Raw genomic sequence first — 21,590 nt, 5'->3', positions numbered from 1 at the left:
CTCTTCTTGTATTCTGGCCTTCCTCTCTCGTGTTAGGCACAGAACAGCGTTGGTGATAAAGGTCGAGAACCAGAAGCTGATCTGTTACAGTGAGCACATCATGTTTTCCATTTCTCCCGGACCATCAGACGACCTCTAACGTTACGATCCTGTTTAGTTGGCGGCTTGTCGTAAGGTGACAGAAATGTGGCTAACGGTCTGAAACATATAAGCACATTCCTGAGTCCGTCATGAGTCAGAGTGCTGCCTGAGGGGGGTTAGAGAACTCACTGGTGAGTGAGAGTCGGCGGTGAAGCAGAAATAGTTTATCTGTGAGGTCCAAACGGAGCTGTTTTTCTGTGTATGTACTCGTCCACCGATGCCGAGAAAATCTAAATCAGGTTGCGGTTCTTCCCCCGTCCGCCTTTTGTGCTGAGGTCCAGTGGCACTCAACAGGCAAGTCCAAACCATGAGCTTCATAAACAAGAACGAAGAAAACTTCTGACCCCCTACCCTGCCTCTTACCCGTGACTGACACCTCATTCTGCCTCCTGCATGAAAACAAGAAACATCTTGACATCTCGCCTTTCTGCCTTCTGTTTTGCTGGTGTTGCATTCTTTCCGCAACACTGGGGAGCCTTGCGGGTTTGGACTTCCTACTTTGTTTGTTTCCCCTTCTGTCTTTTCCAGAGTCCACAGAGCTCGGCGTCTGAGCCAGAGTTATGTTTTCTTATTAATAAATAGCACAGTGCTGGCATTGTGGAGTGATGGTTAATATAACTGGCTTGTGCAATGAGCACCTGACCACACAAATGCGGAGCTGCCGTTCCCTCCACGGTCCAGAAGATGAACTTGTTTTTTATTTTTCTCTTTCTGCTGTTTGTTGAAACTCTTCACTAAAATAGGACTGACTTTGCTTATTATTGGATTCTGAGTTTATCTTGGCAGCCCGTTGCAGCTCCTTGAATCCAGAGGTGACCTTGTTTCTCGTAATGAATTCACACAATTTTTCTATCGTAATCTATTATGATACTATCTTTATCTTAAACTTTTGATAAAAGATGTGGTGGCTGTTTAAATTTAGCTTTAAAGTTATTAGTCTAATCTATCTATCTATCTTCTTTTGTTGGCAGTGACTTTTTTTGTATCTTTGCCCTATGGATACCTTTGAGGAAGTTCTCTTTCTTTGTAAATTTTTCAATTTAGTAGTTAAATGCTGCTTTATTCCTCTTTATTTTTTCCTATTCTCTACTGTGGCTTTGCGGCTAAACGTTTTGATGAAATCATAGAGTAGTGGTGCTAAAAGTGGTGCTTGCAGTATAGTACAGAATCAGAATTGTCAGGTCCGCCACTGGAGGCCTGTGCTTTTCACAGATGGGAGCACCCTGAGCACATGTGACAGATGCGAAAGGATCTGGAGGAGCCAAGGAGAGCGTTATGCTGCCTGTAAGATCGTTCAGCATGACCCATTTTGTGGTGGGCCAGTGGTGGTCTGGGGAGGCATATTCATGGAGGGACGGACAGACCTCTACAGGCTAGACGATGACCCCCCTGACTGTCATCAGGTATCGGGATTAAATCCTTGGATCCATTGTCAGACCCTACGCTGGTGCACCGGTTCCTGGGTTCCTCCTGGTGCACAACAATGCCCGGCCTCATGTAGCAAGAGCATGCAAGGAGTTCCTGGAGAACAAAGGAATTGAGTGGCTGCAATGAAATTTCAGCAAAATGTCCAGAATGTCTTCAGTCCTCTGTAGGTTGATCATAGTCACTTCCATCAAATGATGTGGCATACTTTCGCACCTAACATATTACCCAGTCCATATCAGTGAGTGTAGGTATCCAGCATGATTTCTTTCCCTGCTGAGATCTGATGTGTTTTCAAAGTGTTCCTTTAATTATTTTGAACAGTGTATCACCCACACCATTACGGTGCTACCACCAGCCTAAACCCTTGACAGAAGACAAGCTAGATCCATCGTTTCATGTCGTTTACGCCACATTCTGACCCGATACCATCCAAATGTCACAGCAAAAATCCCATCAGACCAGGCAGTGCTTTTACAATCTTCTATTGTACAACTTTGTAGAGCCCTTGTGAATTGTAGCCCCAGTTTTGTGCTGACAGTAGTAGGACACGGTGTGGTCTTCTGCTGCTGTAGCCCATCTTCTTCAAAGTTTGATGTGTTGTACGTTCAGAGATGCTCTTTCTGTATACCTCGGTTGTAGCAAGTGGTTACTTGAGTTATTGCTGCCTTTATCTTTTACCTAGAGAACATCAGCTCACTGTAAACCTCAGAGATGGTTGCGTTTGAAAATCCCAGTAGATCAGCAGTTTCTGAAATACTCAGACCAACAACCATGACGCGTTCAAAGTCACTTCTTCCCCATTGTGATGCTTGGTTTGAACTTCAGCAGACCGTCTTGACCAGGTATACATGCACTGAGTTGCTGCCATGTGATTGGCTGATTGGATATTTGCATTACTGAGCAGCTGAACATATCTATGTGTATTTATATACTTGATGGACCTGGCAGGTCAGTGTAAGTTGTCTGCTATGGTTTAAAAAGCTTTGTAAAGGCATGACAAACTAAATATAAATAAATACTTCAAACTTTGCCAACTTGTCAGACTAGACTATACCTTAAATAAATCTATATCTTGTGTTTCATGTTCCTTGTCTCTCAGTGTCTGGCAGGAAATGCTTAGTCACCCGCTCGCTGACTCACCCGCCCTGTGGGGATTCGACTTGTTTCAACAGTATGACCGTCCACAGATGGTCAGCAATGCTCAATTAAAAAACATGTTGCGTAGAGTAAACACTGCATAGCAGCAGTTTTTTGGGCTAAAATGATGAAAAATATACACCGCTTTAGAAATGCATTTGACTGAGTGGTTGTAACAACAGTCTTTTATTTGGCCTTACATTTCAATCAATCATTCATTCAATAATTAATATACATGATATATACAGAAGCGAACAAAGGCGTTTGTGTCTTTGTTTCACCGTCTTGCAGTAAAGGTTGGCAGTGCATTCTTGGCCTTTTTAACAGTGTCACTGGGTTTCTTTCTTCTGTCTTCGTGCACACACACACACACACACAAGCTCACGCACACATACACACTCGTACACACACACACACGGCATCAGTGGGGCCAGAGCCTTATCATCATGTGTTTCTGCTGCAGAATTTCCATCCAGTTCACCCTCGTCTCAGCCGTCTCTGCATTGTTCATCTGCGCCAATACTGAATAGAGACAGGAACATAGTCTTAATAGGAGCTACTGATATTTAACGTTCTGAAAATATCAATCAGTGCTGCAAATTTTTGCTTTTTTTTTTTTTTAAAGTTTATGTTTTACCGCCTGTGGTTTACTACAGCGTACCATTCCGAGTTGAAGTTACCACTTTGACACTGAAAAGTTTCTGTATACAAAATCCTTTAAATTTAAATTAGTTAGTTATATATTAGTTTTGTGAACACTGACCAAAAGCACTGAATTGAGCCGATTTAAGTGCTGTAAAAAGCGCTGTAATAATCAAACTCAGTTTTGGGCCTGTTAGAGTTGTGTCTTTGTTTCTATATTAGGTCAGTGTGTGCAATGATCCTATAACCAGTTATAAAGATGAAGGACAGCACTACAAAAACAGAGGAGGAGGAAGATGATACTTATGGACTTTGAAGATGAGGATTACAAAGGAGGTAAGGAGGAAACAGGCAACAAAGAAGAGAGAAGAAATAAAAAGGGAGAAAGAAGTGGAGGAGGAAGAAAGAGAGAAAATAAGATGAAAAGGAAACTAGTGAAGAGGAGAAAGAAGAGAGGTCAATGATGAAGAGGAAGAAAGGAGAAGTAGAAAGTGATGAAAATGGAGAGGCTGAGGAAGAAAGGGTAGGTGATTTTTTTTTTCCCCAAATCTAAAGAATATTTCCTCTTATACTCGTCACCCAGCTCTGTTTCATTCTGTTTTGTATATCCAACTACACTTACCTGAGCAAATTTGTGTATCTGCTCGACCACTGCAGCAAACAGAGCGCCCACACTCTCATCAATCAGACTCTGCATGTAGTGGACCGCCTCCTCATCCGACAGGTCCAACCTGAACTTATCCTGCACCTGGATCCAAATAAACGTCTCTCGTTACAATGTCAGGAACTGTTGTATCAGCTTCTCGTTCAATAAATTGTAATATAGTTAATGGATGAATGACGAAACCCCTTCATGTGACATTTGATTCTAGTCTTAGTCATGACAGACATCTAATAAATAAGATTTAGAAAACAGAGACTTGATTAACCTAAGTGAGCTATTAATAAACCTACCTTCTTGACGGTCTTGTCAGGCTCCAGAGCAATGTCGGGAATATTGGCATCCACCATGAGTGAGAACAGATTCAGGATCAGGTTGGAGTATCTGAAGGGACGAAGGGGAGACAGACGGTTTAGTTCAGAGACTGAATATGTGCAGGGCACGCGTGTTTGTTTATGATGCTTCTGAAAAAACATATGTTTGGTGGAGGATAGCAGGGAAGAATAGGAAGAACAAGGAAGAAGAAGAGGGGGAGGAGGAGAAATAGGAAGATATGGAAAAAAGAACTGTAGGAGGAAGAGGAGGCCTATATTTGTGAAGGTGAACCAGGAGAAGAACAAGAGGTGGATGAAGAGGAAGGGCTGGAAAATGAGAAGGGAGGTTGTGAGGGGAAGAAGAACAGCAGGAAGAGGAAAAACAGGAACAACATCAACAGATTCTTTCATTTTGAGCCTTTAATGCCTCCAGTTGAAACTTCTGCTATTAGTTTGTATCTACCTCCTTAGGTGAAGGAACGCGGTGTAGCACTGCTTCCTGAACTCCTGGTACTGCTCGCTCTGCATGCCCCCCATCCCTTCCACCATCTCTTTACTCAGCTTCATAGGTGGAGGCAGCGGTTTGGGGTCTCGTCCCAGGATGTAGCCGAAGTCGATGTGGAAGAGCTTCCCTGGATGAAGGGAGGTAAAGGATATTCAGAAGAACAGCTCTTGGAGAAAGTCACACATGAATCATGTCTCTAAGAGCATGTCTGCCTCACCAGTCTTGGTCAGAAGCAGGTTGTCCAGATGTCTGTCTCCTACTCCCAGGATGTATGTGATGACACAGTAACCAGCTGGAAGGAGACAGCGAGAGAGACACTGGTTAGACGGCTGAGATCAGTTAACCTGCCGTGCAGAATAATCTGTAGCGAGTGACATACCGCAGCTCTTGACGTAGGTGTCCATCACCTCCGGGCTGATGCCGTAGGGTCCTTTTTCACTGGGTGCATGCTTCCTGAAGAAGCTCTGTTATAATATGAGGTCAAATGTTAGCAGTGTTTCACTGATTTCACATTGCCTCAAGTCATGCGTTAAACTCTACTCGCCTGGATGTTGCCTTCAGTGGCCAGGACTTCAGCAACAGGAACAGACTGGACAAACTGCATGAAACCTGCAACAAGAATATACAGTTTGGATTATGGAGACACATATTCAGTACTTGTTTTTTCCAAATGCATCCTGTGCATTCAACTTAACGTATTTACGTCTTCTTACGTCACAAAAAGATCGGGATGGCATTGAGAGGTTTTCTTACCGTGTTTAGTGCTGGTGGCTAGAACTTTGTAGGGCGTCAATTTCAGGTCCAAATTCTCTTTCCTTAACAGCTATAAAGAAAAAAAAGAAGAAAAAAATAGGTTACGCTTAAGGTTTTTAATTTTAGCCAGAGGAAACAGCAGCCAGAGAATTAATTAGCTAATAAGATCTGTGAAGTTCATTTTAACCAAATAGAAGAGGTCTGCTGAATTCAGACGCAGCAGAGAGAACCTTTAAGTCCTGAAAGGTTGATCACCACAGAGGACGCCGCTGACAAGATGTGCAAATATTGAATGTCACGTTATAAATGTGCTAGGTTATCTAAAACGGATTATATTAATATATCAATGGCCGCTAATCTATGTGTAGGATTTAAAGGGTTTTTCACTGCTGACTTTATTACTGATGATGTTCACTATTTGTTGTATTGACTACAAGCTCAATCCCCTGTGGTCCCACATCCCTGTCCACTAATATCATCAGTCCTTACTTTGTCCATGAGTGAGATGATCTGCAGGATGAGCTGGTCTTGTCTCAGGTCGTCTCCGTGCTTGAAGATCACCGGGTACATGGCTCCATCCTCAGCCTTGAAGATCAGTTTGGCTGGCATCAGAGCACTCTGACACACAGACAGAAGAACATTTAATACTGACTGTACATTGCACAGATATTGGAATCCCACTGATAGTGAACCTTTAAATTCTAGCGCTGAATGTCTTTCCTAAAGTTTCGGTGACTAGATTACTTGCGCTGTAGAGTAACGTTTGAAGAGTAAGGACCACACCAGCATCTACCCAGACCTTAGTGATGTCCACAGGTACGTTTTTATGCCGTTTGATATGGTGCAGCTGAGCAGTTAGGGAGCTATGCAGCATCTAACTGACCTCATCTGCGGACTTAATCTGAGTGCTTGTTCGGTCTCTGATTAAGTTAACATGCAGGACAAGACGTATGTTCCTCTTTGTAAGTCAGAAAAGGAGGAAACCAAAGCAGGAAAACTAATGTGGTTGTTGTTCAAACTCCAAGGCTCGACTCGTCCTGTGACAGAACCCTGACTTTACTGCTTCATCCGACATTTCAATTTCAGTTTTCGGTTCAGTTGTATGAACTACCTTAAAGAGAGTTGCCGTGTCCGGGACGATGCCTCTGATCCTGATCTGAGGCTCCAGAGGAAGAGGAATCGGCTCAATCTCGGAGAGATACACCTTCTCGTTGTCAGCCAGCAGAGCCTGCAGCCGCTCCGTCTGCACACACACAGACACACACACACAGAGGGACGCCGATGTTAACACAATTAAGCAGAAACAGGAACCACTACAGCTGACCATCAGAATTAACAAAATATCTTTAGAAGAGCTTGAAAATTATAAAGGGTGTATTTTTTTTTTTTTCTTCCATCAACTGCATGCAGAGTGACATGGAAGAAATTAAACAATGATGGAGGACACTTCCCGTTTATCAGTTTCTATAATCATTTAGATCTGAATTCTAAATATATGCTGCGTGTTCAAACACATATTTACCTTCTTCTTGCGATTTCCGCTCTCCCTTTGGACAGCCTTCATCAGCTGCACCAGTCTGTCTACAAACGTTTGCTGGGCGGCTAAGAGTGACCGCATCACCCTCACACTCTTATCACCCTGGAGAGGAGAGAAAGTGTGCGCGTCAAAGGGCGGGATTTACAGAAGAAGGGGAAAAAAAAATAAGAAAGATATTTTGTCTGTAGTTTGACGTGGCTCCACTCTCATTTTTAACAGCAAACAATGACAAATTTGGCCAATTTATTTATGACATGTAGCCGATTTCACACACAAAAGCTAATTTAAGTTGTACATTAAAAAAACATAGACGAATAATTAACTTCTTGCCTTATTCTGTACATAATGTTTCGAGTGCTAACCTTGAGTAAAGCCTGACTGAACCTCCTCATGACGTTCAGGTACATCTCATGGGTCTTCGGATCTCTCTGCTGGGTGTCTTGATCCTCACACTCCACAATCACGTACCTGTGGAAGAATTTACGCATGCATGCATGTCATAATAAACCTCAAAGCTTTGGGATTTTTAATTAAAGAAACACTATGAACTGCACTCACCAGTACAAGTAGTTGGCTAGCGTGGAGTTCTTGCAAGCGCGCGATATGAGGAACGTACACAGGTCTTGCTACAAAGACACAAAGATACAACGTTGTGTTTCATACAGCTGACCTACATTAATATGTCATGTTTTTCCCTGTCTTTTTTTTTTTTGACATTTTCTAACCTCTAGATTCTCACTGTCGGCCCCTTCTTTGCCTTTCTGTGAGGCAGTGGGCGGTCCAGATGTACCAGAAACAGACTGACTGCAAAAAAAAAAGAATGAAAGAGAAACAAAAATGTTAAAAAAAATAATTAACAAACGACGAGAAAGTTTGAAGATATTACAAAAACTTAGGAGACGTTTCATTTTAATGTCTGCATTGTTCATCCGTGCTTCATTCTACATGCGGTCATCTACAACCAGCCGGCAGCCTGAGATTCTGAGCACAGCTGCAGATCTGCCAGTAAAATTGTAAAACACCCAATGAGTTCATTACGGTTTCTGAAAGAGAAATAATCACACTCTGCAAGTCAGCAAACGCTCCCGCAGCCAGTGAACACTTTGGGGTACATTTAGATCCTAGAAGTGAAGAAACATGTTTCACACTTCAAAGACATTTTTTTTTGTCAGGAAGACCAGACAAGAACTCCTGTCCCAGTAAGTGTGGCTAGTAGTGGTTCTAATTCCCAGCCAGAGCAGCTCAAGGACTGACCTGTCCACTGTGGAGTCATCTGTAAGTCCCTGGCTGTCCCTCTTGCCTGGCTCCAAGCCTCCCTGAATATCATTGAAGCTCTCATATTTGAGCGCCTGCACCAGCTGGAGAAGGTACATCAGCAGGTCCTGGAGAAGAGATGGGAACAATTATGATGATGGTACAACAAAAATATATCTCCAGTACATCACACTTTTTACAAATGTAATGAAGTATTTAAAATATATGTTTATGTTTTTGTTGGTTACGGTCAGGTTGTCGTATCCTGACCCCTCTCAGTCCTCCTTCGCCTACCTCATCATCAGCCTGCTGCAGGCGTGCCACGGCGTAGCGTCGCACTGTGGGGTTTGTGAAATGGGAGGACAGCAGCTCCAGGGAGTCCTCCACATCCATGGGCCGCCACTTCCCCAGCAGCTCAAGAGCCTGCTTAGCCTCCTGCGGCAGATCCCAGTTCACGCACTTCAGGAACTTCGTCAGGGCCTGGACGGAGGAGGAGGTAGCAACATGTGAACAAGCGTATACGGTAGCTGCCGCTTGGGGAGACACATAGTGAGGTGTTTTTGTTTTTAACGTACTGTACACGTGGATATAGCAGAAGGGAAACTACTGAGACACCCACCTTTTCCTGTGTGGTGAGATAGTATCTGAACTTCCACACCAGGTCCTGCTCCTCAGAGGTCAGCTGCTTGGTTGGAGGGTAGCTAACGATGATCTATTGGTGAATGCAGACACAAAACATGTCAAAAATGTGTTCTGATTTTTAGAGCATTGCATGTTCAGACACCTGCCTGCACTGATCTACTGTAGTCCTACTTTGCATAAGCTGTGCCCCGCTTTCGACTTTCCTTTTGTGGTTATAGCGCTTATATAACAGATCTGAGGACACATTTAAAAGAACCATTCTGTCTAGACTTACCTCAATGTGAATTATTTTTATTTGTATTTATGCAGCTTTTCATTAATCCTGCGGTGACACATCATAAACTTCCTCACTGTTGCATTTGATCACATACTTTGCAACAGATCCTACATGAAACCCGGACTCGCAGCTGCTTACATTGAGCTGGTCACGTGTGGCAGCGTTGGGCTTCAGGTCGTGATCCGAGGGCCCACTGCGAAGGCTACGAGCCAGTTTGTGGTGCTTGCTCTCCACCAGGTTCTCCTGCGAGGAAAAGTGAGAACAAACCGTGAATTAAATGCAAACACCGGCTAAATCTGCAGAATTCTTTTATACATCATCAAAGCTACTATAAATGCGTGTCTCACCATCGCCATCTGTGGGTCAGGAACCTTTACGATGTCGCAGCTGGTAAGAACGGGCGAAGTGTCATCTCCGTCCTGAATGGAGACGTAGCACAAAATACCAATCAGTGGACAAAACATTATGCATTTTTTAATAAGATGCTAATATAAATGAAAATACCTTCTCATAATAGACAATGCTGTATTCCTTGTCATTTGTTTTGACACGAGGAAACTCCACCATGAGGTACATGAAGTTAGAGCTGCGCTTCTCGCTCTGCAGAAACACACAGATGGAGTTTTACAGTGAAACTCTTAAAAACATCACAGTTACTGCATTGTTCTTTCTCACTAACTCTCCAAGATGCGCATGCGGGTCTAACAGGGACTAATTTGTATTTTCCAGGTTTTAATGATCACTCACATGAAGCTGGTGTGTTTTCCTGAGTCCATATATTCTGCAGTACATACACAACATAACGCGGCTAAACCACCTCACCTCGTTGATCATCTCAATCTCTCTGAAGGTCAGACGGTCCAGCCAGTCCACCTTCACCATGTGCCCCTGTCGGTGAGCCTTCGTCAGCTGGATGGAGATGGGGAAAGATGAGGAGAGGAAAGAGGGTGGAGAGACGAGCAGTTTACAGACATATAAATACAGAAATTGAGGTTGTGTTGTTGCAGAACTGGTCACAGCACAGTGGCTTGTGTGCAAACAGCTCGACTGATCATGCACAAACTCGGTGCCAGCAGCCAAACCAGCATGTCGGGTCACACACTCAGCAGCCAATCCACTCATCAGTTAGTGAGTGTTGGGAATGTAAGCAAACGCTTGCCGATGAACACAAAGATCACAACTCAGCTGGTTAGAATTAGCACTCACTCAAAAAACAAGAACTGGCAACAGCCGGAACCTTAAATACGATTAAGTCAACTACACTCATGATGAATAAAAATAAATAAATAAGGAAGGAAAATAAGAATTTAAACAAACGTGAAAATAAGATGCGCTCCCTGACAGCATCCTTTAAGTACCCCCCAAAAGCTGCAACAAGTTAATAAACGTCATTTTCTTGTGTCTCCACGTAAACATGAAATCCATGCACACTAAAACACACTGACATGTGACAGTAACAGCAACTTTAAAAAAAAAAAAAAAACAATGTTTGTGATGCCTTCAAGAACGCAGCCGTACACCTGGACAGACAAGTGTTCACATCAAAACCTGGTCAAAACGTATTTGTAAATGGACTAAATAGATGTATCCTGCTTATGGGCTTCCCACATAGAACAATGCAACGTGAACAGAGCTAATAGCTAATCAATAGAGAAACTTAATATTTAATGCCCCTGCCACAGTCTGAATTGTCCTGATGTGGTTATCATTAATTAATTAACACAAGTGGAGATTTATTTGCAAATACTTTTTAGCCATGGTCTTGTCACGCGCACACACACACACACACACACACACACGTTCTGCATTGCCAACACTAACTCCTCTGCTTGTACTCACATCACTGAGTACCTCCAGGTCAGGGCCCTGGAACAGATGATGGTTTAGACATCGGAGGGTTTGTCTCTTTCACCAACGCAGGCACAAGGCTTCTTATTAACCTTCCATCCAATTTATTTTTACCCAATCCACTGACTCACACACAAAATCCTATCCTCACTTTTCACGTCTGCACACTCATACTGTTATGTACCTTAGCGAGTCTACCCATCTGGTCTTCTGCCAGGCTGCTGCTGGTGCGTCCTGGTGTAGTGGTGGGCTCCCCTCCATCCCCCTCCACCCCGGGCCAAACCTTCAGGTCATGCATCCCTTGCCGAAACATACTAGAACAGGACCAGAGGAGGTGTTTGAAACACATCAAGGTTGTTTTTGTGCACTTTTACATTCAAATATCAGTGCAGTTAAGTTGTAGCTCATTTTGCAACCTTGCTTTGCTTTGTTCTGTCAGTAAGGAACAATAATTAATAAGCCATGAGTACACTCACCCATATTTGCCAAATAAAGTGACGGTTGTTCCCCCGACAGGGACGGCTCTGCCGGGCCCATAGATGTCCCAAACTGTGAGAGCAACTTGGGCACTTTGGGGAAGGTCTGGGTACTTTACTGGTAGCCGCAGCCACTCATTCCAGCTTCACAGGACAAAAAGAGGGAGCACAGTGAAAGAAAAATTAAAGAGGAGATAAATATACAAGCAGTTAGTTTTAGCTCTAAAAAGCCAATGTCAGTGCAAAAACACAGCACGGTTCTTACTTCCAACGTGTGCTGAACGCTTTGTATGAGGTGCGAACAGGGAGAGCGAGAGGTTTTCCTTCAGCAAACACCTGACAGGTGACATAGAGGTCCGAGCAGTTCTCCTGGTAGAGGCCAGAGAACCGCAGCATCGGGTCTTCGAGCAGCGCTTTGTAGCTCTTCTGCTCTCGCTTTCCTTCTAGACTCCCTCTGGTAGGGGAGACAGGAGGAATCGTGGAGGTAAGAAAGGAGAGAAGCCATTTGTTTGTTCAAGAAGAGTGCTCAAACTTGTTCATTAACAATAGAGTAAATATTTGGAGGCTTTGGACTTTTTTTCTTAGTTCTTTATCAACTGTGCTCATTTTAAAGTAGTTTTCTAGAAGCTGTCAGGATAGATGAAATTAAATATTAGCTTTAAAAAGTATAAAAGTATGCACAGGTATTTCCACAAACACCAAAACTGTTACTGTTTTGCATGTTGTCTTTAGCAAGTCTTTCCTTAAACTTTGCTCATATTTAGATGAGATAGCATGAAGAATTGCTGAAGTTAAACTATTATTGACATTGACCCAGATGCCACAGGAGTACAATACTGCAGTCAGATGAAGAGACATACTAACTTAATACTTAGCCTTTTATGATTCAATATTAGTTCACATGCTTTAAATACAGGACACATTGTGTTGCCAAGTTGAGAGTGCTCAGCAGGCACATGCTAGCTGAGTCATGATACCGAAAGTAAGCAGCCAGCCATGCTCACGACCTTTTAGTCACTTACTTTTAGTTTGGAAGAAATGTATTGCAGTTTTCATACATAACTAATAAATGTAGACAATTTATTTATGAAAAAAATGCTAAACAAATATGAGCAGTTCCTCCAGCAGGTAGGTCAGACTATGAATGCAACCACAACTTATTTTAATTATGAAGTAATCTATAGATTACGCTCCATTAATCGACTAATCGGTGTGTTTATTATACGTCGATCATAACTGGCTGTAGGGGAGCCTTCAATTTTTCCAAACACACACAAATATTTGCCTTTTAAACAAGAAACACCGAGTTTAATAGATGTACAGTCTGTTTCAGAAGCTGTAAACTGTTTGCAATTCAGAATAAACTCAGAAAAACCGCGTCAGTGAAACAATAACACATAAAACAAACACCGCGAGCATCCTGTCAAGTCACAAGACAGATTAGTTAACACCGCATGAACAAAAGCGGCGTATTAAGTGCAAAACTTACATCTTAAGTTGAACGTTGATGTCCAAGTCACAGCTGTAAACATAGTTAAATTTATCAGTGTCCATCTTCCGACGGGGAAACACTAAATTCTACCCAAAAACCTGACGACTTCAACATGAAATCCCTGACGGTTATGTGAGACTTTGCGAGCGGTTGGGTTTGCGACAAGGCCTCGGATCAGCACAAAAACGCTCCACGGAGCCCAACTAACACCTCGACCGCACGGTTAGACACGTTGTCAAGTCTGTACACAAGTTTAAAAAGATAATTTAAGCGCATGTAGTCAAAGTAAAGGCATTCTTTTAACGGCTGTCTCACCGGACATGATTTGATGTTTTTGATAGCTACACAACAACACAGCAGCAACTGAAATCTACAGCCAGGCATGAGTAGTAGATCCGTGATGTAGCGAGACTGAAATGAGAGTTCAGTGGACCGTTATATCGTGGATTGATTGATCGAGCCTGAAGCGGAAAAGAAGGAAGTGGAGAAAAGGGGCGGGGCTTCGAAAACCTTTATTAAAGGGCCATGCACATTAACCCCTAAAACATTTTAAACAACACAACATTATATCAGGTGGTTTAATAATTTGCTAATTTATTTTTTATTTTTTTTCAAATGTTTATAGAGCTTGTAAACAGAGGAATTCATTTTGTTCATACTTTACATTACAATTTAAGGTAGCACTTTATGCATTTATTTTAAAATATAAACTATAGTGAAATTATGTCGAAAATAGAAAAATGATGTACTCGTCGAATAATGGAAAGGACCAAAGTAAACAATACTTCTCACTAAATAACTACAAACAGTAAGAAAAACTGTAAAGAAACATGCATCTGTGTTGGTTTTTCTTAGATATGGTGATATAAAGAGACAGTGTAAACAAAAAATCAGACTCGTGCTGGTAGTATGCCATTTTTACATTTTAGTTAATGAGATGTATTAAAGCATTTTATTTATGTAAACAATTGTGCAACTACATGAGTTTAACTGATTCAGTCTTAAGTCTATTGGTTTACTGGCCATTTCATTTTCAACTTTAATTCACCTTTGTGTGTATTTTTGGCCATTACTGTGAGTCAGAAGTTAAACCACAAATAAAAGGCCACAAACACAGTACTATCAATAACAGCAAACTGGAAACATACATGTGATGTAACATGTAATACTGTCCACTTATGTGCTGGAATTCGCTTAACAGTAAAAAATATTCACACTAATACGACATGTATTTTCCATCTGTCAGTCGTACAAACAGAACCAGGGAAGATGACGCCATGGTAACGACCATCTGAACCTTCAAACAGAAAGTCCTCTCTAATTAAAACACACTTGTCACCAATTAAGTGCATGTCCGTGAAGGGGCAATAGGCGTGTGACAGGAAAATCCTCATTTTTGTTTTGACAGGAACCTCCCTTTTCATCGACACTGACGACAACACGGTTGTCAAATCAGGGTGTGAAGTCTGTGTCCGTGTATTGTATGGGACCCGTAAGCTCTGAGGAGGTCAGCGCCAGTTGAACTTCTGGGAGAACATGTACCATTAAAATACCTCCCATCCTTTGAAACTGTATGGAAATAAATAAAAGCTGAGTAGAGAATCAGACATCTGAAATGACCAAACTATCTATTCCATCAGGACTTATATTTAACGGTTTGTTTTATTAACAAATAATTGAACCTACGTATGAACTGTACAGCTTCAGAGAGGCAACTGTGACTCATATAGATCAAGTGAATGAAGAAGCACCCTCGCTGATCACAGAGACCCTTCAGCACTTTCCAACTACTGTGGGGGTACCAGAGAAAAGGCACATAAAACACAACATTATGAGGCCCCGGGGCCTCTGTAAGAAGCTTGAGAGGATTTTTCCGATTATCTCGACCTCTTCGTGCAGATATTAAACAAGTGGAAGAAGATGAGCTAATGCTTTTTAGCCACATGGACGGATACCACCATGCAAAGTTAAGGAAGATGACACACTCTGATATATTTCCTTGAGTTTTGTGGATGAACTTTCACAAAGATTACAAAGAAATGCAGATTGTTAAAGGCAAATTTTAATATTATATCTCAAGGATATAGTGTGGACTTTAGTCTCAATTATATACACAAGCATATAGACTTATAAGTTATATAACAAAGTACAATATAAAGTATGAAAAACCCCTTTTTAAGGTTGAACTTAAAGATTCATTCTTGACCATTAAAATTTGGCAGTTTGACAAAAAAGTGTGCTTGTTTTTTCCAACGGTTTTTAACCAAACCTTGTGGCATTTATTAGTGGATAAAGATGGTGTGGTATATGACTAAATACACCAACAAATAGACCTAGTGAGGCACTGGTTGACCAAACTGTATGTGTATATTCTATAATACTGTACAATTTAGTAAAGAAACTATATAGAAAAATGATCCCAGAATGTGTTAGTTCAGCCCGAGCCACTTGTTTGTTGTACTTCTCTGAGTTTATGAACGCTTTTAGGGTGATGATTCTTCCAAAAGATATTTCCCTCATGGAGTGTTTTGTTGTGAGTGCCAGTTGAGGCTAACACACTGGACCAAAATCACTCATAAATCTTCAGTTGGGTTGGGATCAGTAGACGTGATTGTAAAAGATTCCTTGTTCCATGTAGAAAGCATCTGTATATTTCCATATCTATATCTATATCTATATCTATCTATATAAATACATATATAGATCCATATTTAGACATGTGTTTTAGATGTGCATTAGTCACATCTTCAGCTACTCTATACTAAACCAAAAGATGTTGGTGATGAATCATTTCTCTCCTCCTCCTACTCTCCTTGGACGTAACCTTTTTCTCTCACTGCCCTCCATCTCACCTCTCTCCAACTCTTCCCTCTCTTAGTCACCACATGGATGTGTCATTGTTTCTGTCAGGTTAGAGGTTCATGCCCGCTGAAGCGCATCGAGCCGATCTCCAGAGTGCCAGAACCGTGCCAAGATACAAGATTCCCTTCTGTTTACCCCCCCTCTTCCACACAACACAGCCACCTCCTCATTCCCAACGGATGGCACCGCCGACACCTACCACAGCCAGGGCTGCGGGCCACATGACGGCGCTAACCACACCTCCACGCCATGGTCGTAAACCCTCAGGATGTATAAATGAGTGAACAAAAGCCAGAAGAGGAACCACAAGCTGAGAAGGCCACATGAAGATGGAGCCGGTGAACTGGGTGCTCGCAGCTGCAGGGTTTCTCCTCTGGACCAGCGGGGGCTTTGCTGCTCCTATGGAGTGCCACTTCGACTCTAGAGGTGAGATGCCACACTTTAAAATCTTATTACACATTAGTTTTTCTTAAAAAAAAAAAAAAATAAATAAAAAAATGCTGCACATCACTGAGTTAATTTTCGTTCTGATCCAGCTCTGTGCGAGTTCGAGGGGAGGCACTACTCACTGGGTGAAACCTGGATGGACAACGCTTGCATGCAGTGCACCTGTCTGCACCCCGTTGGTGTCGGTTGCTGTGAGACGTGAGTAAACAAACACCCAGTGTGGTTTGGTGTCCAGATGCACAGTCACTATCCTGCAGCCAGCTTTGGAGACTGAATGGAGTAAATGGATGTAAAAGCATTTCTCTTCATAGGAAATTCTGCATTGCAGTTGGCAATTGTGGGAAATTGTTAAAGTCAAAGTAGCCAGTATGCAGAGAAGATCATTGTTTTCGGGGAGGAGATATTATTGTATTATTATTTTAGGAAAGTCAGTGCCATACTTGGAAACTTCCCGAGATAAAAGCTCTGCTCTGTGGCACTGCTGTACCAGCACAAAATTCTGAGTTTATAGTCCACATTACAAAGAATAAGGTGGAAAATACACGGAATTGTTTTTTCGTTCCAAAAACTTTACCTCCATCACTGCCCAGGGTGCATCGGCCGGTGGACTTCCCTGCGTGGTGCGAGGTGCGGGTGGAGCAGGTGACCTGCAAAGTGTTCCTGGTCCAGGCGGCCGACCCCCGCCTGCCCTGCTCCCCAGGTGAAGAAAACAACGACCCGAGCCATGGATCCCTTCAGCTGCAGCAGCAGCAGCTCGAGGGCTAGAGCGACTCACTCACACTCTGTTTGCCTGTGAAGCGGATACTTACTGCAGTAAAACACCCGGAGATATTACGAGATACTTGCTTACTTAAGTTGTGTATCAGTGTAGGAAATGTGAAACATGCTTGTCGAAGTACATTTAAGTGACACTGCAGAATTATCCTGAATATTTACAAATTTAAGAACATCCAGTTGTCCTCCTTACTCATGTTACTTTTTTTCCTTTATGTTTAATATCAGTTATCATGATAAGCCGTCCCTATATTTATGGCTGATCTGAGCTACATACTTAACAAAGCAGAAGTTTAACAACTTTGTTGCAATCAGTTTTACAAGCTTAAAACCATCAGTAGTACATCTCTACATTTAAATGATTCTTTTTATGTATTCAGTTCAGTTAATCCAGTAATGAATAATTGTAAATATATTCCTACATTAATATATAATTCCGTTTTCTGAGTCTGACCTGTTCTCTGCTGTAACTCATTTATGCTCCAAATAAAACTCTCGTTCACAAATGATGCCGAGTCGGTGAATATTAAGTCACGCTTTTAATTTTCTCTCGTAAGTTCTTACGCGTCAGAACAAACTGAAAGAAAAGCAGTTATACAGAAAAAATATCTTGTATAAGAAAACGGTTGAGTTCATAAAATGAGAACGAAATAGTGTGCATAAAAGGGATAAACGGAATAAATACAGAAATGCGCGATAACCACAGGGGTGGAATCCTCCAAGAAGGGAAGAGGTTTAAAGTTCATCAACACAATGAACTGAAACAACTCTGCATATACACTGGAATAGCTCCTTTGTTCCTGGAATAAAAACCTCTGAGCTGACATTTCTCATCTGGAAAAGAAAAAAAAACAAAACAAAAAAAAACAAAAACAGTCCATCTCTCATGCAAACACGCACACACACACACACACACAGAGGGCGATGCTCTGAATCACAAAATGAATTTCCGATTAGCTCACGTTAAACAACCTCACACACACACACACACACACACACACACACTCAGATATTAATGCTGTTGGTCCCTGTAAACTGGGACACGTAGGACGCCAAAGCTGGATTTGTAGGCAGCACTTTGATTGGCAGATTCCAACTGAAGGTGTCCACATCGACATGCTCCGCCCCCGCCCAAACTGTGACCTCTGATTGGTTCTGCAGGACAGTGGGCGGTTCCACAGGCTCCCGGGCAGTGACGAACTCAAAGTGCAGGCGCCATCTTAGGGTCACTAAATTAAAAGAAAAAGAAAAAGGGAAGTTAAGAAGTAAGAAGAATCACCTGAAAGTGGCATTTGACTGAGACACCGGTGACTGACCTACGTCTGTGCTGAAACCCGGCGTGACGTTCAGGGGGATGGGGAGAGAGAAGTGGCTGGACGCGGTGTGGAGACAGGACTCCATGTGTCGCCCGTGTCCGGTCACACTGATGGCCTGCCCGGGTCGCCGTTGGTAATGTTCCTGGATCTCCTCCTCGCTCTGAAGGCTCACTGAATACTGGAAAATACACACACGGCCTCACATTAATCACACAGTGATTCAACCTAGAGGTGTCTACAAAAACTGGACTGCAAACACACCTGCAAGCAAGGAATGTCTCCCTCTGAGAAGTTGAATGTGCCGATGATGTCCTCTCCGAGTCTGTAAACGGTCTTGAAGATGCAGAACACAGCCACTTTCCCACGCATATTGGTGATATTAAACATGTCTGGACAAAAGGTGCACAAGCATGGATATAGAAATAAAAAACTATGGAAAAAGTATTATAAAGAACGACTGTTGGCAGTATATGTATAGAAATATTTAGTTTTCTAACAGATTTTTCCTCCATTATATGAAAATGTTTCATTTTAATATAGTTTAATAGCAATAATAATCAAAACAGACAAAAGTTGACAAAAGGATTGGCATGAAAAAAATAAACTTTAGTGAATTTAGTGGCTTTAAACTGTGGCTAGAAAGACTGTGAATGCAACTCACGAGGGCATCGTCTTGAGGTGGTGACCATCAGCATGTCCAGTGCTCTCTCCAAAGACCGAGCATCCCTGCGGCTCGCTTCCTCTTCTTCCAGGAATGGGTTGGAGGGAGAAACCTCCTCATCCTGAGGAAACGGAGGCTCTGGCATGCCTTCCGGTTAAATAGGAAAACAGTCAAAATCAGACATTGAAAACTGAGACAGAAGTCTAATAACGTGACTCATTTTTGAAACACAGTTTTGTTATCAAGGTGTTAAGTTGGTTTTATTCCAAAGAGCAAAGAAAAGGGCAAACTGAAAAATAATGTTGTCTCTTTCATTAACCGTAAACACATTTCTAGGCATGTGTTTCGGCTCACAAAGCCAGAAGAAAATATCCACTTTCCGGCTGCAGTTTTCACACAAAAGCAGAAGTTAACCTTTCACAACCCCTGTGGTTTCAACCTGGGAGAAGTGCAAAATGCAAGAAACTTAATTTAAAACTTGGCCAAACTCATCCCACCTTGCAGAACCAGCACTCTGAAGGGAACTCGGAGGAGTTTGATCGGGGAGTTGACCCTCTGGCAGCCGATGGTCAGTTTGTAGACGTACTTCACGGCCTGACCGCGGAAACTGGGAGGCCCATCGCTGGGAACGACCTCACTGTATGAATCTGTGAGAGAGTGACAAGAGCATGTCAGAGTGCCTGAATCTGAAAAGATTTTAATTTATTCATTCAAAGTACTGATTTGTTTGTTTTTTTTTTTTTAAAAAAAGAATTGTTTTTGGATCCAAAATATTATTCATATGTTTAACACATACAAGTTTTACTCTCTCCAGGATCCAGGCGCAGGTCACAGAATAATATCTTAGGAGGTGTGTCCAGCACACACTGCCCACGTTCTCCTGTAGAAGAAGAGACGAGATCTGAGGCAAATTACACTTTTGGATCTTTGTCATAGAATTTGCCGTCTTTTAATTTGCAGCAAAATGTTTTTGGTTAATTTAAAAGACGATACATTTTCATTTCAGATGATCGCAGATGTGATATTTTCCTTCTTCCTTTTTAGTCCGACTCACCTCTGCTTGGAATCAGCACCGTGTCGCTTTCAGCCTGGACGTCCTGTTTGTTGCCCTGGGCCGGCAGGGCGACTCTGTTCTCACTGGCATGAAACTGACAGTGGATCTGAGCGCTGGCCCACGCCAGCATCTCACTGGGACACAGTCAGAAAACAGGGCTTAAGCAAAGGCTGCACACATGGGGGTTTGCTGTGTGGCTGATTAAATTATTGAGGTAAGTGTCCTGCATTTTCTCATTCACAAGACACCAGATAACCTAACTGACAAACCAAGATTATAACATTATCTGCAATTCAAAAAAAAATACTGGAATGTATGTTTTAGCCACCATAATTTGTCAGTAAGTCTTCACCAAAACAAAAACGTATCCATCAAAACACAAGCACTATAGCATCAGACAGCCGAATAATCAAACAGTGTTTAATGGCAGATCATTCAAATATGGCAAGGGAATGCAATAATTCATTTCCTCTTCAAAAATCCAAATATTAGGCAAGACAAGCTCTGGCCTTAAGGATTAACTTACAACTGTGCGGAAAGGTGGCATTTATCAGCTGGGCACACAGATCTTCTTTTAAAACATTTGACTATATTACGCAGCAATCTCAGGCACTGAAATCTTATATGTGCAGGTCTATGACAAGTGAGGCGGACACGAGAATAAAATCCTACCTGCTCGCTGAAGTGGAAAGATGAGACATCGGGTTGGTGAACGTTATGAGACACTCCATGAGCTCCCCGGCCAGAAACACTGGGCCTCGGGCCATGGATGCCACCACCTCGATCATCTGTAACGTTAACAAGTTAGAATTTGACCACTATTACGGAGAACACGCTGCACTAGCATTGCATATACATTGTTTTATTATTCCAGTAGGACAACATTAAGGTTCTGAATAAACGCATATCTAGCCAAACTAAAGAAGTTAACTTGTTCGGTCCTGTTTGCTAATGGCTGTTGTTTTAAGGACAATTCACACACATACCTTCGGTCTCAAGCGAAACTGCGACGAGACAGTCGCTCTGTGTTTTTCCAAGGCAACCGTAAATTTACTTCTCGAATAAAACCATATCAGTCTTTGGCGAAAAACAAAGCATAGCTTCTTTAGGGACTTGGCATTCCACCTACAGTAAACAAGAAATATATATAAAGGCATTCCATTTCCGCTGTTGCACGACCATACACTAACCATGGGAAAGGGAATCGTTAAAGAATACAAATATTTATCAATATATTATATATTGATATATGTGACAGCTACTTGTTTTGAACAGATGGTCTACTATATATATATATATATGCTATATAACGTTTCAATGTTTACGTTTTTAAAGAATAAAACAAGAACGAAGTGTTTCGGGATCGTTT

The 21,590-nt window shown here is 42.1% G+C and overlaps 3 protein-coding genes across 5 annotated transcripts; 1 reads left to right on the top strand and 2 right to left on the bottom strand.

Moving 5' to 3' along the window:
• Positions 1-2,857: 2,857 nt before the first annotated feature.
• On the bottom strand, positions 2,858-13,501 carry pik3c3 (phosphatidylinositol 3-kinase, catalytic subunit type 3). Of its 2 annotated transcripts, XM_084546331.1 has the most exons (26): positions 13,105-13,501; positions 11,881-12,069; positions 11,616-11,759; positions 11,324-11,453; positions 11,131-11,157; positions 10,114-10,200; positions 9,796-9,891; positions 9,639-9,710; positions 9,430-9,534; positions 8,992-9,084; positions 8,667-8,852; positions 8,373-8,500; positions 7,844-7,922; positions 7,677-7,744; positions 7,481-7,586; positions 7,104-7,220; positions 6,693-6,824; positions 6,071-6,199; positions 5,582-5,651; positions 5,373-5,437; positions 5,208-5,292; positions 5,046-5,120; positions 4,787-4,955; positions 4,303-4,393; positions 3,971-4,096; positions 2,858-3,228 (listed from the first exon to the last, which is right to left on the bottom strand). In XM_084546331.1, the coding sequence occupies exons 1-26, from the start codon at positions 13,167-13,169 to the stop codon at positions 3,214-3,216; spliced, it is 2,649 nt and encodes an 882-aa protein (XP_084402457.1). In that variant the 5' UTR covers positions 13,170-13,501; the 3' UTR covers positions 2,858-3,213. The 2 variants fall into 2 exon arrangements, with proteins under 2 accessions (XP_084402457.1, XP_084402458.1); XM_084546332.1 differs by lacking the exon at positions 11,131-11,157 and having other exon boundaries at positions 13,105-13,500.
• A 2,366-nt stretch (positions 13,502-15,867) lies between these two features.
• msmp1 (microseminoprotein, prostate associated 1) lies at positions 15,868-17,613 on the top strand. Its single transcript, XM_084563771.1, has 3 exons — positions 15,868-16,395; positions 16,506-16,614; positions 17,007-17,613. The coding sequence occupies exons 1-3, from the start codon at positions 16,293-16,295 to the stop codon at positions 17,179-17,181; spliced, it is 387 nt and encodes a 128-aa protein (XP_084419897.1). The 5' UTR covers positions 15,868-16,292; the 3' UTR covers positions 17,182-17,613.
• A 103-nt stretch (positions 17,614-17,716) lies between these two features.
• rgp1 (GP1 homolog, RAB6A GEF complex partner 1) lies at positions 17,717-21,518 on the bottom strand. 2 transcript variants are annotated; one of them, XM_084563577.1, is made up of 9 exons: positions 21,208-21,518; positions 20,894-21,009; positions 20,222-20,355; positions 19,964-20,047; positions 19,665-19,814; positions 19,168-19,314; positions 18,768-18,895; positions 18,507-18,684; positions 17,717-18,419 (listed from the first exon to the last, which is right to left on the bottom strand). In XM_084563577.1, the coding sequence occupies exons 1-9, from the start codon at positions 21,412-21,414 to the stop codon at positions 18,196-18,198; spliced, it is 1,368 nt and encodes a 455-aa protein (XP_084419703.1). In that variant the 5' UTR covers positions 21,415-21,518; the 3' UTR covers positions 17,717-18,195. The 2 variants fall into 2 exon arrangements, with proteins under 2 accessions (XP_084419703.1, XP_084419704.1); XM_084563578.1 differs by having other exon boundaries at positions 18,282-18,419; positions 18,511-18,684.
• Between the last annotated feature and the right edge of the window lie 72 nt (positions 21,519-21,590).

This window comes from Chelon labrosus (genome assembly GCF_963514085.1).
Source record: "Chelon labrosus genome assembly, chromosome: 1".
In the NCBI taxonomy this organism is placed as follows: Eukaryota; Metazoa; Chordata; class Actinopteri; order Mugiliformes; family Mugilidae; genus Chelon; species Chelon labrosus.
This window is presented reverse-complemented; position numbering and strand designations above follow the sequence as displayed.

Excerpts from the sequence above, each read along its gene's own strand:
- pik3c3 (XM_084546331.1), bottom strand. The coding sequence starts at position 13,169 with ATGGACACTGATAAATTTAACTATGTTTACAGCTGTGACTTGGACATC. Across the intron at positions 11,760-11,880 it reads GCGTTCAGCACACGTTGGAA|CTGGAATGAGTGGCTGCGGC; the intron begins GTAAGAACCGTG and ends TGTCCTGTGAAG. Across the intron at positions 8,853-8,991 it reads ATCTCACCACACAGGAAAAG|GCCCTGACGAAGTTCCTGAA; the intron begins GTGGGTGTCTCA and ends TCCTCCGTCCAG.
- msmp1 (XM_084563771.1), top strand. The coding sequence starts at position 16,293 with ATGAAGATGGAGCCGGTGAACTGGGTGCTCGCAGCTGCAGGGTTTCTC. Across the intron at positions 16,396-16,505 it reads GTGCCACTTCGACTCTAGAG|CTCTGTGCGAGTTCGAGGGG; the intron begins GTGAGATGCCAC and ends GTTCTGATCCAG. Across the intron at positions 16,615-17,006 it reads GGTGTCGGTTGCTGTGAGAC|GGTGCATCGGCCGGTGGACT; the intron begins GTGAGTAAACAA and ends ATCACTGCCCAG.
- rgp1 (XM_084563577.1), bottom strand. The coding sequence starts at position 21,414 with ATGGTTAGTGTATGGTCGTGCAACAGCGGAAATGGAATGCCTTTATAT. Across the intron at positions 19,815-19,963 it reads TCCTGGAGAGAGTAAAACTT|ATTCATACAGTGAGGTCGTT; the intron begins GTATGTGTTAAA and ends ACTCTCTCACAG. Across the intron at positions 19,315-19,664 it reads CAGAGTGCTGGTTCTGCAAG|GCATGCCAGAGCCTCCGTTT; the intron begins GTGGGATGAGTT and ends TTTAACCGGAAG.